Source organism: Pleuronectes platessa, chromosome 15, assembly GCF_947347685.1.
Source record: "Pleuronectes platessa chromosome 15, fPlePla1.1, whole genome shotgun sequence".
NCBI lineage: Eukaryota > Metazoa > Chordata > Actinopteri > Pleuronectiformes > Pleuronectidae > Pleuronectes > Pleuronectes platessa.
This window is the reverse complement of record NC_070640.1, coordinates 4,725,800-4,743,882: the sequence shown is the minus strand read 5'-3', so window position 1 is coordinate 4,743,882 and position 18,083 is coordinate 4,725,800. Positions and strand designations below refer to the sequence as shown.

General features: G+C 43.2%; 1 protein-coding gene and 1 pseudogene across 5 annotated transcripts in view; both read left to right on the top strand.

The window, feature by feature from the left end:
- Positions 1 to 9,576, top strand: part of LOC128457026 (rho guanine nucleotide exchange factor TIAM1) — a 53,758-nt gene extending 44,182 nt beyond the window's left edge. For 4 of the 5 annotated variants that reach the window (XM_053441513.1, XM_053441512.1, XM_053441514.1 and 1 more), the window contains 12 exons: positions 2,244 to 2,468; positions 2,772 to 2,840; positions 2,962 to 3,087; positions 3,558 to 3,666; positions 4,034 to 4,213; positions 4,337 to 4,455; positions 4,546 to 4,654; positions 5,487 to 5,545; positions 5,653 to 5,749; positions 6,512 to 6,599; positions 6,702 to 6,874; positions 7,254 to 9,576. In XM_053441513.1, coding sequence (XP_053297488.1) covers positions 2,244 to 2,468; positions 2,772 to 2,840; positions 2,962 to 3,087; positions 3,558 to 3,666; positions 4,034 to 4,213; positions 4,337 to 4,455; positions 4,546 to 4,654; positions 5,487 to 5,545; positions 5,653 to 5,749; positions 6,512 to 6,599; positions 6,702 to 6,874; positions 7,254 to 7,828 — 1,929 coding nt within the window. In that variant the 3' untranslated portion in view covers positions 7,829 to 9,576. Of the gene's footprint in view, positions 1 to 110; positions 181 to 2,243; positions 2,469 to 2,771; positions 2,841 to 2,961; positions 3,088 to 3,557; positions 3,667 to 4,033; positions 4,214 to 4,336; positions 4,456 to 4,545; positions 4,655 to 5,486; positions 5,546 to 5,652; positions 5,750 to 6,511; positions 6,600 to 6,701; positions 6,875 to 7,253 lie in introns of all 5 variants that reach the window. The other variant, XM_053441516.1, reaches the window with a different exon arrangement.
- A 474-nt stretch (positions 9,577 to 10,050) lies between these two features.
- The window catches only part of LOC128457351 (glutamate receptor ionotropic, kainate 1-like), a 39,303-nt pseudogene continuing 31,270 nt past the window's right edge, over positions 10,051 to 18,083 (top strand).

Here is an 18,083-nt window from a genome sequence, read left to right as displayed (position 1 = left end):
ATTAAAAACGAAGCCCTTTGGCAATGGGAGAAATGGAAGCTATCTGGACTGGAAGAGCTGGACACAACACGGACCCCTGACTCCTTGTTGAACTGTGTTTGACCTTCCAGCATGTCGGCATTCAGGAGGAGCAGGAACTCCAAACGCTCGACCGATTCCATCTATGATATGTTACAGCTGGTGAGCCGTGCAGCCTGATATCTGTTTGTGTGTGTGTGTGTCTGTGTGTGTTTCATGGTTTGTGTTGTGGATTTGCTCCTGCCGAGATCTGTGGTTATGTCACAGTAAAGCAGTGTTGCGGTTCAAGGTTGAGTTCCTAGTAAAGAAGCACATTTTATGTCAGATCAGATGCGTGATAACATGTAGTGTTGAAATCTCTCCAGAAGCAGTGACGCAGAAAGTATTATAACAACTGGCATTTATCACGAGCTGTGGGTCAGATAACAACATTTTCTTTTTAATTGCATGAATTATCCTGGGTAGCACATTTTTGGTTCCTAATCAGAGGCGATGGTGAAGCATTATGCGTCCATCCGTCCGTCTCAATCTCCTCGCCGCTGTCATCTGTCTCTGTCACTGCTCCAACTGTCACTTGGCTGTCACTAATTCCTCTGGCTGTCAAGGGCAAGACCTCATTTATGAGACGCAAGACTGTTAATGTCATTGCTCAGTTTGGGGTGTTGAGGACATTTAGTGGTGCGATCAGAGTTTGAATCTGTGCTTCTGTTTACACATGGATCCCTGCGCCATTTTATTTTGTTTCTAACTATCCCGTCTGTTCTTGGAAAAGGAGAATATAATGTTTATTTCATGTTTTTGACTTTTAACCCCCAAAAAGGGTTTAAATAATCAGCATTGCAGATAATACTTTGGAAGATAAACGTGAAAAACTTTAAGAGAGGCTCATATCCAGGGTGTGAACAGATGCAGCATGTTTTCAATATTCCTTCCATTACACACTTTTTGGTTTATTGTGTGGTTTCCTTTAAGTGACTGAAAGAGCGCATCTTGACTTGATGGAAGGAATGTCAGCATCATCATATTGTGTGTGTGTGTCTTTGTTTATTGTATGTGCGTGTGTGCAGCAGTGTTGCAAAACAGGTTTGAAAACCACAATGTATAATGGTTTTTTTCAAAACTGCAGTCAAACAGGAAACGAGCCGTGGAATCAGCAGAGACAAGCCGTGTCTTTAGCTCAACCAGCTGCCTGTTGATTTAATTAGAAGCATCAAACTAACTATCGCTCAAAAGTGGCTTTGGATTTTTGTGAAAACATCAGTGTGTGAGTCTAAAATATAAGGAAACACAGGATAATAGTACTGCTTATTAAATAATGTTCCTCTATTTCATGAATAATAAGATTAGATAAGAATAAGGTGAATTAAGAGTTTTGTGCCAACAGGAGTAACGGTACGAGACATGTTAGGAGTATGAATCCTTTAGTTATGTCTGTGGGCTGAGCTCATTCACTCTTATACACTTCGAGGAGAAAGAAACTTCTGTGTGTTGTTCAGTTTCTCATCACACCTCTAAGTCCTAAAGCAACAACCTGTCTGGACTTGGCCCAAACACCAACCACACATTCAGCAGTGTTTGATATAACTCCAGAGATAGTGGAGTTTTGATGACAGGATGCAAGTGAATTATTAGGCCGCTGTATTTAAGGTTAACATTAGGTAATAGTGTTGCTGTATTACTCATCATTCATCTCAGATTTGACTTAACTCCCATCCATCTCCGGTGCCCACGCACATCTGCGTGCACCGTCACAGCCTTGAGATTATGAAAGAAACGGTTGGATGTGAATAGAATATCCTGATCCTAACTATTCATGTTTCCTGTGTGTAAACAGTCAGAGAGGCAAAAGGGAAGAGCCCCCATTACTTCTTTAACATTAGGACCAGCTTTACGTGACAGGTCTGCTCATGCTTGGTATTTTTGATACCAGGTGGGTGTTGTTATTGCAGTGCAGTCTCTGCAAGAATGTGTTGTATGAATTGTTGATGATTCTTGATTTCCCAGCTTTTTGCATATGCAATAATGTGCACTTTAAGAATATGGTTGTTTTATATTTTATTCATTTACCTAAGCTTCCTTTTTGTTGTTGTTGTGAATGAGCTCCTGTTTTATCACCATTTATTCCTTCAGAAGATTGTTTTCTCTCCACCTTCTCAGACATGAAGTGAAGTGATCCTTTTACAAAATATCTAACACGTCCTGTTTCTCTGTCCCCGTCTGTCCAGAGCACGGAGCAGGTCACCGTTTTCTGCCGCAGCCTCCATGACATGAATCCCACAGAGTGCCCCATGTCGTGCTCCTCCTCGTCCTCCTCCTCGTCCCTTTCACCGAGCCCCGTGTCAGCTTTGCCACCCACGGCTGGAACCGCCGCTCAGAGACAGCTCTCCCACGCAGACAAACTCCGCAAGGTCATCAATGAATTGGTGGAGACGGAGAAGACCTACGTCAAAGTGAGTGAAAGCTCCCTCGAGGGTTTTCCTTTGAACAAGCCGTGCATGTATAGATTCGATTGATGATGATGGACACGCGCATTCTCAATGTTCTGGTAGACTACTCATCTATCGGTGTTGGGAGTGTCATGTCAACATAATGACTCTGCAGGAAGTCAGTGGGATGTGTTCCTACCTGGGCATGCTGATTTCTGTCTGCAGTTTAAATTCCAGACATTTGACTCCTCATTAAACAGCCTACACAGAAAAAGACGCCCTATATGTCCTTCCTGAGTCCTTCATGAACATCGTCTTCTGTTTCAGGACCTGAGCTGCCTCATCGAGTGCTACTTGACACCTCTGCAGAAAGAGAGCTTCCTCACACAGGATGAGGTACTTTCCAACGCTTTTCTTTCATCTGAGAATAAACTGAGTCTGATTTGCTTCAGCCTAATGATTCCACCGGCTCCTAAGGTCACAGTTGTTAAGGAATGATTCTCTGTGTGTGTTGCAGCTGGACATCTTGTTCGGTAACCTCGGGGAGATGGTGGAGTTCCAGGTGGAGTTTCTCCGCACGCTGGAGGATGGAATCAGACTGGTGCCTCATCTGGACCGACTGGATAGGGTGGAGCAGTTTAAGGTAAGGGAAGGTTGATCAATTGATGCATCATTCATTACTCACTTCCTCTTGGAGCTGCGGTTTAGAACTGACTTTTAATGTGTGAATTCCTGATTAATGGCTCACGATGTTAGTTGTGTGGACACGTGCTGCTCATACTTCTTCCGTTCGGCCTGGTTCAGCAGCACTAATTACGAATTTCATTGGATCTCAACTGCCCTGAGTTAATTCATTAAAAAAAATGAATTTCCTTGAATAAAAGCAGAGATACTTTGGTTGTGACAGGATTGTATATTGAAAAATATCCTTGGACAAGATACTAAACCTGTAACCTGGCCCTGACTGCTGTTCCGAGTGTTTGAATGGTGTTTGATAGTAAAATCGCTGTTTAAATGTGTGTGAATAGGTGAATGGGACTTACTACTGCTTTGTGTAATCCAGGACTGGACAAATAATAAATAAATACAATACTTTACCACCTGTTTCCACAGAAAGTGCTGTTCTCCTTGGGTGGCTCCTTTCTGTATTACGCCGACCGCTTCAAGATCTACAGCGCCTTCTGCGCCAGCCACACCAAGGTCCCAAAGGTCCTGGCCAAAGGTACAAACACGCAAACATTCTTGATTGGCCTCGAACACACACCCACCACTCATTGCTCTGAGAGTTGACTTGAACTTTAGTGCTCTCTTGCATCATCTGCATGACGGCTAAGGGCGTGTAGAGGAAGCACAGAGGTGCAGCTGCAACTACAGTCAGAGCACAGCGAGGTGTTAACTAAACACTGACATCGTGTGTGATCGTGCTTTCCAGACACATTTGAAAAATACACAACATTGGCCACATGTTGATTTGATCGTTCTTATCTTAATATGGAAGTTTAACCTTCAAATGCAGCCGTCCACATCTCTCTACGTTTTTCTTGTCCAACTTACACGTGGAAATCAAAGTCATATTTCTGCTCCTCCAGCAAAGACTGATCCAGATTTCAAGGCTTTCCTGGCCGAGAGAAACCCCCGACAGCAACATTCCTCCACCCTGGAGTCGTATCTGATCAAACCCATCCAGAGGGTCCTGAAGTACCCGCTGCTGCTCAGGGAGCTCTACTCCCTCACCGACCCGGACAGTGAGGAGCACTACCACCTGGACGGTAAGCCAGTTGTTTTTTAATTGAAATGCTCAATAATCTACGCTTCATAGATCTATATATAATCAGGATTCCAGAGAGTGTGATGATTAGGATTTGAACATGATTCACGTTGGTCCCCTACAGTTGCAATGAATGCCATGAACAAGGTGGCGAGTCACATCAACGAGATGCAGAAGCTTCACGAGGAGTACGGGGCCGTTTTCGATCAGCTCATCAATGAACAGACTGCAAACAAAAAAGAGGTGAATCCCCGTTTAATGCAAATCATCCATCAGTAATCCAGTGATTTATGTTTTACTGTTTGTTCATTTCTTTTCTTTTTTTAACCTCAGGTGGCCGACCTCTCCATGGGGGATCTTTTACTACATTCCTCCGTGGTGTGGATCAACCCTCCATCCGCTTTGGTCAAAGGCAAGAAGGACCCTGATCTGGCAGCTTTCGGTGAGGACCCACCTGGTTTCAGTCTGCATAGTGATTGGTTTCCTTTCGTACACACATTTCTCTGATTTTGATCCACTGGAATCCACTTCAACAGCCTGATATATTAAACTGAGATACCTAAGCTCAGAAGCAGTCAAGTTTGGTTGCATTCTACCATCTACTGTCCACATTTTGAATTCAAATAGGTTACAAAGTTGTGCATTTATGTATGAAATAAAGTGGATTTCTTTTAGATAAATAAATAATTGTTTCCATAGGCTTTACAATATACATGTTCAGCGTTTCAGCAATTCTACTGTAAATGTTTTCTGGGATAAACGCTGCACGATCTCAACACTTACTGTCACACTGCACTTTACTGCACCTCCCATAAAGCTGTCGTGCACATGTGTGATGCCGGGTGCGAGGGGAAAAGGAAAATCCAGTCGGGAACGTTAACATGAGCAATTTGAATTATTTCGTACTTTTCACGTGAAGTGCCTCACGTTGATGAAATTGCATGAAATTCTCACTCTGAGAAGGGCCCCCTTCAACATTTTACATTTTTGCAATACATTTTTCATGTGCACAGTGTGAGGGCTCTTCCCTGGCGAGGTGATGGTGAGGGTAATGCAATGATGCAACCTCCATTTTCCTCCATTGTGCTGCTGATATATAGTCTGAGGCGAGTTTTCCTTGAAAGCTGTTGCTAGAAAGCGTCCTTTGACATGCTGCATTAAGCTGTCACTGCTGTAAACTGGGTAATGAAATGTCTTTTGATATATAAATGTAGTAAATGAGTGCAGGAGGCCCTAATGGTTTCCCTTTTCATCTCTTGCTTGCCTTCATTCAGTGTTCAAGACAGCAGTCGTGTTTGTCTGCAAAGACTCCTCCAAGCACAGGAAGAAAATCGTAAGTACAGTAGATTTGTTGTGTCTTTTAAAACCTGAGCTCTCCCGCTCTCTGCTGGCGGGCTGATGTATTGCAGCTGTCTCAACCACCCGGTGTCTCTCTTCCAGGGCGGATCTCACCGAGCGTCCGTGAGTGACGACAGGGATCCTTTTCGTTTCCGTCACATGATCGCAACGGACTCTCTGCAGCTCCGTCCCCTCGCAAGTACGTCTGTTCATTAACACAACAAAAGACACTTCTTTTAAATCTTGCATCATAATCTCCTCCAGATAGAAGGAGCTCTCTGAGACTTGACTTCCTTCTGGGGTCAGTGTCACAGTTAATTATCCTGCAATTAGTCTGAAATATGTAATTAAGAAGAAACTCTTTGAGGCCCCATGTGGAGACTGGAGGCTTTAAAATAGATATGTGATGTCAGATATAATCTCTATGAATCTGCACAGAGGAAAACTTAAACGTAATATTACATGAGTGTGTCAAATAAGAAGCTTGAAGCTGCACCAAAACCATATGTTGTATAAGTCAAAGTTAATATAGTATTATTATGTTAATAATATTCAAGGGAGGAAGTGGACATTACACTCTAACAATGCTGTTTTACAGAAATACATTTTCTGCGTTTCTATGTTGAGGTCAGAGCAAATATCATTGTCCTGAAAGATTCTGTCAAAGGTCGTTTCTGATGACGAGAGCTTCAAACCTCTCGAGTCCACTCAGTGTTTCTCTTCTTCTCTTCCACTGAAAATGTATGAGCCCTTAAAAGTAAAACAGATACTCACCTATTAGAGGGTCTGCATGTGGTCGTCTTGGCTCCATCCCAGATGGACCCTTAATATCCCTCTGGTAACTCAGCTCAAGTGATCGTTAATCTGCCTAACGACCTCTTGTTATAGGGAAATAAAATGAATAGAGGATATTAAGCCATTTTTAAATATAGCTCACATGTGTCTCCTCTCCCTCTCACAGACTCTGAGGGGACGGCGGTGTGTGAGATAGTTCACACGAGATCTGAATCTGAAGGAAGACCAGAGAGGACCTTCCAGCTGTGCTGCAAGTAGGAAACATACACATGTGTTCAAAAGCTGTAAACTCTAGCTAGACCACATCAAAACTTTTACTAATATACATGTTTGTGTTGTTGTGTTTTGATTTTCAGTTCTCCAGATAGTAAAAAGGACTTCCTGAAAGCGGTGCACTCCATCCTCAGGGAAAAGCAGCGGCGGCAGTTTCTGAAGACGGAGTCTCTGCCGCTCAACCAGCAGTACGTCCCGTTCGGGGGCAAACGCCTGTGTGCCCTCAAAGGGATGAGGCCCGCCATGAACAGAGCAGGTGACACAGCTGGGGTTTATCTTTGTGTATTGTAATCCACGATCTGAAGTCAGGACCAAAGGACATCACAGGAGGTCTATTGTTTTATTTTGTAATTTCAGATTTATCTGTAGCTTTAGTCTTGTGAAGAAAAGATAAATACTTTGACATTTCTAGTTTTTGGTCCAGGCCAAGGATGAACATCTTGGTCAAACTGCTGTGATTTTTATAAACCAGCAGATGTCGCCAATACACCCATCTCAGAAATGTGAAACCAGTGGCTTCTGTGAGAAATGTGCAGCTCAGCCAATCAAAGAAGGACGTTTAGATTTATACAGTGTTTGTAGCTGACATGACCAGAATGTAACAAGGTGTCATTTATCTGTTTCTGTCTCTTTAGCTACGACTCCATCTCGAACGCTGGCCCGCAGGAAGCTGGTGAGGAACCGCTTCACCATCGACACCGACCTGGTTTTTCACGGCAACAATAACAACAGCAACGATTCGGACCCTTCCTCCTGCTCGCCGCTGTTCCAACAGCGTCCAGCCCCCCTCCAGGCCCACAGACCTCAAGGCGAGGACACGGACCGCTGGGTGGAGGAGCAGTTCGACCTGGGTTCCTACGAGGGCCAGGGAGACGCCATCGACGTGGTGCCGGTGAAGGAGACGGACATTCTAAGCGACGACGACGAGTACTGCAAGTCCGTGCGGGCTGCGTCGGCAGAACCGCCCGACCTGGAGGGGAAGATGAAGGGGCTGGACCTGCAGGGCGGAGAGATGAGGAGTCACAACCTGAATGGACGAATAGAGACACGACGTGAGGTGATGGAGGAGGAGGAAGTGGAGCGAATAAAGCACGGTGTCTCACTGTCCCGCTGTGCGACCCCAACTCTCAAGCTCACAAACAACGACCATGATGTCATCTGGGTGCGGCAGGACGACTTCGCCAACGGGTGCAACAGTGATGTCTTCTGATATAAGAATAACACGACCAGATGAAGAAAGGAGACGGTGGTTCCTTTCAGCTTCTTACACAAAGTAGAAGTGCAAGAAAGGTGGAGGACGGAGTGGATAAAAGCTTTAATTATGTAAACGTTGAAGGAGAACCTTGTATAGAAGGTGTCAAGCCCTCAGCCAGTCCTTCCCAGTGTGACAAAAAAACCCTCCTCCTCCCACCACACCTCTCTCTCCCTTATTCAGACAATCCAAAAGTACTGAAAGTGAGTAAAGATTACAAATGAGCGCGGCTTCATTAACGTGTCTTGAAACCTAGAGATTCTCATCCTGTGCTGCTTAAACTATAAAGAGTAGAGTCCTCACTGTCTGGGGCACCCACGCAGGCATCACACACAAACACACAAACACGCAGAATTGTATGTGAACAAGACAGCACAGTAAAGTGTGTGTGTTTGTACGCTGCACACAGAAGCACAGCCTCAGAGACTGGAGGCAGCTACTGTACCATGCACGCACTGTACTGAAGAGACGTCGCCACTGAACTGTGACTTTTTCTGGCCAAAAAAACTAAACAAACAAAGTTTTATTTTTTAAAACACAGGAATGTGGGTGTTTCTATTTTTCTGACTCGGAAAAACTGTGTTTGTATTTCGACGCTCAAGGGCTGTGTGTTACTGACCTTCTCTTCAGGGGCCTCTGGCTTAACGACTGCTGCGTGTGAGATGGTGAGAACCAACTAGCTTTACTGTGCTTTATATCATTTTAAGTTAAATATCAGCTGCACCTCGGTTTTGCAGCCGGGAGCACGATAAGAGTGCCGTTAACCTCTTGTACAAAAATATAGTTTTGAAGCTCACTTTTGTCTCCTGGAAGTATCCTCTTTTGAAAGATAGTAAGTCTTTATTTAACTATTGTATTTTTACTGTCATTTTGTAAACGTTTACACCACATTGCCCAGTGTTACGAGCCACCTCCTGTGTGTTTGCTGCCAGAAACTCGCTTGTGTCCTTCACAGCCCTTATCTTCTTATGTTCTTAATCAAAATGGCATTTTTTATTACCAATTTCATTAGGTTCATTCAGCCCCAGAGGCCAAACTCTCTCCACGATCTCCACCCTTGATAATTAGCTACATATTTCCTCCAACGATCCTGTTTGACTTGAATTTTCTTTGTTTTTTAAAAAGATGGTAGAAACAGAACCATGTCACTGTACTGGAGCAGAGGAGCGATCATGCCGTCGACCTTCAGACGTTCTCCTCTGCTCACTCCAGCTCTTTTAGTTTGACCTTTCAGCGTCACAGAATCTGACTCCACTCGCCTGTTTCCACTTCCCACTCTCTCTCCTGCATTTCTTCCTCCATCCACCAGGCTGTGCTGTTTCACTATATGTCATCACCAACAGCCCTCACGCTAAGCTCAACAAAGTCATCGCACCTTAATGGATGTATTGATCATGCACTTAATGCCCACCTGTGTGGGGGTGTGAGGCTCTGAGTCAGTCAGAGATTGAGGAGAGTGAAGGGGGGGAGATGTTCTTGTGTTTTTATTATGATGGTTTCTTAGAATTAAGCTCCCGGGTGATGAGGCCCGGACGTTCAGACTGTGAGGTACAATCACATTCCTTGGAGGCACAAACTGTGGGGAACCCCCCCCCCCCCCCCCCCCCACCCCCTTTGACTTCTCCCTTTGTACTAAAACTGTGTTTGTACGTTTAACAAAAAACAGTGGAGTATGGTTCTTATGTTAAATAAATTTTCTAAATTTAGTTTTGTGTGAAAGTGAGAATTATTTATCGTCCTTTTTCTTTCTGCAACGGTATAATCAACCTTTTTCTTCCAGGTGTTTTCATTGGAATAACTCCCTCTCACAGGAGGTTATGGTGAAATCGCTTTCAGCCCATCAAATAAAAATAATGATCGGTGCCGGAGCCTTTCTGCAGATTCAATTTCAGTGTGGAAATCCATTGTCTTGGGTTTTGAAATGTAAAAGGTTAAATAAAGGATTTAAAGCTCCCTTCTCCAAAAGCTTCCACTTCAAGAGGGCTGACTTGATTTAGAGAAAATATGGAACTATATAAAGTCAAAGATGCTTAAATAAGATAAAATATCTTTGAAATTGAATTTGCGTGGTCAGAATGGACCTCTATTGTTGGTAATAACATCCATAAATACATTAGTTTTGAATTGTTTTCTTAAGTGCATCAGGTAATGCTGTTTCCTCAGCTCCAGCACACTTTGACATGTATGGCATTTACCAGATCCTCTCTGCTCAGTATTCACATCAGGCTGGATCGGTGTTGGGACTGCTGCCAGAGGACTCCTCCTGGAGAGGCCGGGGTAATTAAGTTTGTCTATAGGCTGTTTGTCAGAGGTCCAGGTTGAGTTGGCAGGTTTTTCACCCTCAGATCATTTGGCTGCAGGCCTGGAGAGAGTTTCACAAACATTGTGATAAACAAAATGTCAATTCTGTTCAGAATGTTTTTGCTTGAGGAGAGTTGAGACTCTGAGGCGGCTGGCACCGGGCTTTCTTGGCCTTTTTCAAAATGTCACGATATCAAACCACGCGCCTGAATTTAACGAGAGAGTTTTCCAAACCAGAGGTGATGGGATTATCCATCAGTCAGTAGTTTTACCACGGAACATGTAGTGGTACCACAAGTCTCTGTTTTTTATTCAGGGATGGTGGAGCCCTCAAAGGGACTGATGTTATTCAAAATCTATTCTCAAGTCATGTCGGCATTATTATTTGAACTGTCTCTCACTGAGAGATAAAGACCTTGTTTGTCTGCAGTGAGAGATAATCTGGCATCTGCCCCTGTAACCTGAAGATTATTCTCCTCTCATCAGGACCGGTGGAGGCAACCGCTGCCAATCCATCTGCGCCTTAATCCAAACCACGTCCAGCCAAATAAAGACACCAGATCAGACCAGAGCCAGACTGGTTTTCAGTGTAAAAGCAGAGCTGTCAAGGGGACAAATATCAGACACACATTATTCTGATAAATTAAAGGATTCTTACAATTCCTTCTTCAAATAAAGCGAATTTCTTGTATAGATGAGGAAAGATATGTCAAAAATAATTTCTTTGGCACTAGCAAAGCACTTGCATGTCACATGATCCTATAGAGGCCACAGACATCAACTAACATGTTTGTGCAACAGAATAAAACACTTGATTTAAGTTTTAAACCTTCAAAATGTGTAACTCTGGCCACCAGGGGTCTTACAGTCAAAATAAAAGACCTGGTTTGAAGATGTCGTGAAGCAGACTGGGAGTCATGGGAGTTGTTGTCTTCACCACCACTGCTCATGCTGACCTGCTTTGCTGTACGATTCATCCTCAAATCATGTTCATGGAAGAGATAAATGTCATACTCACGATACGCATCGCATGGAAATGATTAATCACAATGCATTACGAATGACTGATATAAACATGAACGGAAGGAAAAAAGAGATAATTGACTAATTAGCTAGTCGAGTGGTTTTCTTTCGTCGGCCGTCATTTGTCAATTACATGCTTCCCCAGTAGGGGGGGCACTTTGTTGTTTTTTCCGATCAAGTCAACAAATCATATAACACATCTGGTTGTTTAATGATACAAACAATAGTTGCGTAATTATATCTGTAGCTGCTAAATATGTATTGTTTTACCTGACGGCTGTTTGATCCTGTTTAGCTTAACACGCTATATATGTTCTATTTCATTTTCCTATATTACTTCATTGTACATTTTTTACTTCTTTTATGTGAAGGTTATAGATGAATTGTGCTATAGACATAGTTTAATATTATTATGACATATTTGTTTGTGTATTATTTTGAAAAGTCTTGCAGGAAGTAAGATTTCCACCAGCTTCAAACGTCTATCTCTCTCTCCATCTCTCTCTCTCTCTGTGTGTGTTTTTCTCTCTCTGTGTTTCTCTCTCTCTCTCTCTCGCTCTCTCTCTCTCTCTCTCTCTCTCTCTGTCTCTCTCTCTCTCTCTCTCTCTCTCCACATCAACCAATGAGTGGGCGTGTTTACTCTGTCACACTTTCTCCAGTTAGTGTTGCAGACAGTTTTGATTCCAGAGGATGTGAGTCTGGTTGGTTTCCTGCGGGACAGTTGTGGATTGTATTTCAGCCTCCATCGTTTCCCCTCATCTCTTCATGCTGGTGCGTCGACCTGATGCGAAGCGGAACGGATCGGTTCGGCTTTTAAACTTCATTCAGGGGCTTTTACGCGCGGGTCATGGAGCTCCAGGTGTGTGAGCGCACGGACACGGCTCGCGTCCGTCTGTCATGGTGTCGATGCTGGCGGTGAGACCTCGTGGAGCACGATGGAGGAGAGAACCACACTTTTCTTCTTGTTCTTCTGCCTGGTCCTCGCGACGCAGCTCGGCCGGAGCCCGGCGCAGGTCCTCCGGATCGGTAAGCGCAACAGCTGATTACGCACGGTGGAGATGGTGGGAGCCACGGGGGGTGTCCGTCAGTCAGAGAGAGGAGAGCGTGTGTAGACAACATGGAATCATCCCATCACACCCATTTAGTCCAGTCTGTGGTTTATGTGGCTGTAAACTTTTTAGATCTCATTGTTTTCACCCTTTGATCCATTTGGTAACAAATATCAATGGCGTCAATTGTCCTCAAAAAGTGTTCAGAGGTGGTTTGAGCTCTTAACCCCAGAAAAACGTGATTATTCTCACTGTTATCAAGGAGGTTATGGAGTCAAAGATCATTTACAACAGAAGACAGATTCACTTCTCTTCTTCACCTCACTCAAAGCCTGTCTTTCATTTTTTAAATATGGGAAAAGGTTGAAAAGTTAATTTCAAGTCACTATAAGGTGGATTCAGGTTGTATTTTTTTCTGAGCTGATAATAAAAACAATTACCTTTTATTATATGTATTACCTGGAACATCCAATATCTCAAGTTTGTATTATTTATCTTGATGAATTAAAGGAGAATATGTTTTATATTAGAACGTTTTAAAATATGTATCTGCTGTGATACATTAGAGAATACGTCTGAAACTCCGTTGTCATGCAATGTCCTTGAACGTATCTATTAAACCAATCAAATGGGACTCTAACTTGTTACGTTAAAGTGAACCAAATGTGCTTAACACCACACACACACCTTATAGACACACAGCCAGGGAAGACTAATTGATTATTGATTGCTCCCTGTGTTCTCCTCTGGCCACCAGAGACCCCTCTTGGGGCATCTTCATTCAAAAGTATCCCCCCCCCCCCCCCCCCCCCCTCCTCAGCAGCTGATCCTCCCACACACCGACGCCTCTCCATCACTGACAGGGAGGCAGCTTCGGAGCAATCATCCCCTGTCCTGCTGTCGTGTGCGCTGCTGCTACGAGGAGCCAGAACTTCACCTACACTTGATTAGAAGGGAGGAGGCTGCCGAGCGCCCGTGGGCTGGGTTCATTAATCCAGGAGTCTCCCTCTCAGGGTTTGAATCAGAGGAGAAAAGTCACATGTGGATCAAATTGACTGAATACATTAAGATTTGGTGTCACCTGTTCTTACCTTGGAGGGATGGAGGAGCTGTAGACGAGGGTCCCGTCACTCAGGGGACCATTGGAGCCTTATATTCAATCAAGCTGCATCCGATTTCACACACATCAAGATCCATGAATCACTCCCTGGGAAATAGGTGAAAATATAAAAACGCCCTATTTCACTTGTTGAAGGAAAGTAATTAAAGAATCTTCCCCTTTGTCCTGATCTGCTCCAAAACTTGAATGGGTTCTTTCTTGGCCCACGTCCCATCGTGTGTGGAAATCTGTTCAGTTGTTTAGTTTGAATCCTGCTGACAAACAAACATGACCTCCTTGGCGAAGGTATACGTTTTATAAACTGTATTCAACTTTATTCATAATATTATTTTGAAGAAGAAATCAGGGGGTTTGCATTTTATCTTAAAGTTTCTAATTTGGTGACGTACAATAATTAATCTGCAGTAGAGTATATGAACATGCATCACTTGCAATATATAAAATAGTCATTGCATATGTAGAAATTGTTTATTGAAAACTAATTTGTGGGGCATGGAAACAAAAAGCTGATTTACAAAGCTCTGTTGGAGAAGTTGGGACCTTGAGGAGAATCTTCTCTGATGATCAAGTATTTTATCTACAGGGACAAAGTATTAACAAACTAGAGTATAACTTGTACTAATACTATAATACTTTTCCCAGTATTGCTTTTGCTATAGAAAACGAGAATAGTGGAGGAAGTGATGCCCTTTGACAGAATCAACAGGGGTCAGCTCAAGGTTGAGTTTCTGATAAAGTGACTTGTTTTAAGAGTAAAACGTTTCAATAATGATTTGTCTGTTATGGTTTTTGGTTCAGACCTTCACACAAGATGTCTCCTCAATGGAGAAAACCAAATAACTCAGTATTTCTAGGCTGCAGACTTGAGGTTTGCTCATCACTCTTCTCTCAGGAACACTCTGGATCATTAGAAGCCTCAGAACGACCACATGATCACATCTGAGGTGAATGTGGAGAAGCTGTTCCCCTTCAAGTCAATGTGAAAACAGGCTTCTGGTGTCAAACTGTGCACATACATCATTCAGCAGAGTGAAGGTCACACATCCAAGTGAAGTAACAACAAATAAATCACATATCACAGTGGGGGAGGGGGGGGGGCTTTGAGGGGCTCGTACAGAGGACAGATAAGGTCACAGTGGATTACAGAGGGATCACACCAGCATATCTGCATATCTGATAATTACTGTCAGTGTTACTGCTGAGGAGTAAACAAGCCAATAACAACAACGTGCACATTTTGAGACTGATTCTGACACGCTAAGAGTTAAAAGGATAAATTGATATTCATAAATAATAAATATATAAACAGGTTTCATATGGATTGGACCAAATGTGTCAGGATGTTTTAAAGATCTAGTGACATTTTTGTTTTCCAATTTCTCACATCACTGCCAAAGACTTTACAAAGATGAGTGTCATGACAGCTTCCCCTAAAGTGAAGCCAAATCTTGAGCTCCCCCTGGTGGCTGGCTCCAGTACAGGTTTCAAACCCCATCTCCTCCATGTGAGCAGATGGGACATGTACCAAACTGAAAAGTCAAAGCAAATGACTTTTTCTCAAAGATAGTTTCTGTGATTTTAGGTTCTTATCAGACTTTGACAGGTTTGGTTTTAACGTCACGATAGGTGCGGAGGGGGCTATGCGGGTGGAGCGGGTTCGATCCCAGTCTTCCTCTTCGATGCGCTGAAGTGTCCTTGAGCAAGACACTGAACCCCAAATTGTCCCTTACGGCTGTTTTCACAGGGAACCTTTGAACCTCTGACACCTTTTTCTAAATTACCACCAATGAGAAAAGAGAATCCAGTTATTCTGTGGCTCCTGATAACATCGTGATGGAGGCTCACCTGTGAGTTGGATCTCTCCTCAGCATGGACAGCGTTTGTTCCTCTTATCTGCTGCAGTCCACCGCTGCACAAGCAGAGGTTTCCTGATGAGGCGTGTGGCTCCGGGTCACACATTAATATTCATCACCATTCAGGACCAATACATTAAAGCTTTGATGGTTCAGCTCCGACCCTTGAACAACACAACTCCTGAAATGCACACCTCTCTAAGAGATTTACATATAGACACTGTCCATGTGTGTGTGTGTGTGTGTTTGTGTGTGTGTGTGTGGGTGTGTGGGTGTGTTTGTGTGTGTGGGCATTCATGCATGTTATAAATGTGAGAGACTGCAAGAGAAAAATGGTTGAAATGCAAAGTTTGGCTCCAGGTGTCTCTTTCTGTTACCTGGAGGGTGGCTCCATGCCTCTGTTCATCTCCACCTGTGTTTTTAATGCTCATTTCTTAAAATGTTGATCTGTTAATGATTCTGAAAACCCTTCATCGCTCGTATTCGTCATTTGTCGAGATAAAAGCTCTGGAGTTTCATTCTTCGTGTTTTCTCTCTCTCTCACCCGGAGTTCGTCAGGTTTTTAAACCCAGTGAAGCAGATTCAGCTTTTTACATTTTTAATGTCATATTCCAACCTGCGGTAACGTAGATTGTTAACCTGCTTTCAGACACGCACTGAACTTTGAAGATCCTCAGCAGCTTCTCCAGAGGGGCTGTTCTGTGTGTGTGTCAGTGTCGGAGTGAGAACCAGCTCCAGAGTTTCTGAAGGCGTCTGAGCAGAGAACCTCTCGTTGTGTTGTGCATGTGTGAAAAGACAAATGGTGGAGAAAGATCCTCTGAAAAGTGCCCAGGACTGATCTTCACATTGTTTTCCATATAACATGTGTGCAGCCAAACTCATATGTGATAACATATCAATCACATAGAACAATAATCCAAGCAATACTACATATTATTCGTCAAATGATTTCTCAATACTCTAAATCTCTCTGAAAAGGAAGAAAACCATTGCTCAGCTCCCTGTATTCCTGTTGTTTCTATGGTTTGCACAAACTGGAGCTGGTTTTACTGGTAGATCTTGTAGTTTTTCAAAATAAAACTCCCCATTTTGCCTTGATGGTCCATGATCCATCTTGCCAAACATATTTTAAATCACCCAGAAGAATCTTGAAGAGGAGCCTCCGAGCGTTTATGATTAAACACGTTAATATGAATGTCTGAATCATAATACGTTAATGTCTGAGCGTTCAGCAGTTTGATTTGTTCAGCCGCTGCTGTAACGTTTATATAAAGGTCACCTGCTTAATTTTATTCATTAGTTTCTCTCTGTCAAAGCTCCATTAGTAAAACAAATGAATCTCTACTCGGCCAAATTGAGAGTTTTGCAAAGTTGGCCTCACTTCTGTCAAAAGATATATGAAGACGTCTGCGGTGGTGTGATCGTTCATCTCTCTGGCAGGAGCACAGGACTCTGAGCTAGTTGTGAGGAAGGCAGAGCTGTAGTGTGTGTCGATTATCGCATGGTAACAGTTGTGTTAATTTGTGTGTATTGATCCTGTGGTCTTTCTGGTGATGTTCCGATTCACCAGCTTCTATCCGTCTCTTTTCTGTGCGTGGTTCTGTGGTACCTGGGTCTGTGTGACCCGCGAGCCCAGAGAAGAAATGAATCCGGAGCCTGAGAGAGTCTCGGCCTGAAAGGGAAGCTGTGGTGTTGTGCCAGCCTCATTTCAACCGTAACACACACACTGCTTTCATTGTGGAAAAGCCAGGACACGAAAAACTCCAGCTAGAAAAATCACCCCCCTCTCCTCCGCTGTTATTCAATGTAACAACAGAACCATTTCCGTCCATATTAAGTTGGTTTAAATGCGACAATTGAGGATATTTTCAGAGAGGCCATTGCCACTGACGACTTCCAGAAACCATTTCCAGTCTTCCTGTCCTCCTCGGGGTCGTATTCAGTTATTTCTGTCGTCCTCTGTCTCGTCCCTGACTGCGTCTCTGCCCATTTGTACGTCTGCCTCGATTTGTAGTCGGTAACAAAAATGTTTCCTGTGCTTTTCTTTTCACAACAACAGGGTGCAGTGACAAGTCCTGTCATTTAGTTTGACATCCCAAGCCCCTTATTTCACCGTCCAAAATGCATCTGCTCCCGCCTGCAGACACCTCAGCTCTCCAGAGAGCCCGGCCTCAGACACACACTGATGGCCGTCATTTCTGGAGAAGGCAGGGTCTCTCATCCTCGTTCAGAGCTTTAACAAAGATCCATATTTCTACCTCGTGTGCTGACTTTAAATTTTGGAAAGAGTTTCGACGCTACATTTAGGCAAAGCTGGAAGTAGGTTGTTGTTTTTGCCCCGTCTATGTTTGGACTAAAAAGCCGATCACTCAAAGGTCAAAGCTCAACATCAACAAAATCATGATCTGAAAATGTTATGTTAAGATATCTCTGCAAACACTAGAGCTTATATTGATCAGACGATGATTCCTCATCATATGACGTCATGTGATAAGTGACGTCATGTAGAAGTCACAAAAAAATCTGAAAAAAATCTCATGCATAGTTCAAATATGCACCTCTGGCATCTCTGCATCTAATTGGGCTAAATACATGAAATAGATTGTAAAGGATTTGATATTTTATCATATGGGTGATCATGACATCGCTATTAATTAATGTATTAACAATAAGTTTAGACACACAATCTACAGCTTTATATGTATTTAACATTTCAGACAACAGAAAAGAGTTATCATTGCCTGATTCATCGTGTTTGTGAATCCTTCCTCCTTTGCTTCTTATTTTTCAGTTGAAAATATGAACAACATTGTAAAATATGGATAAAATAATCAGGATTAAAAAAACCTTATGTTTCTTTTTGGCTC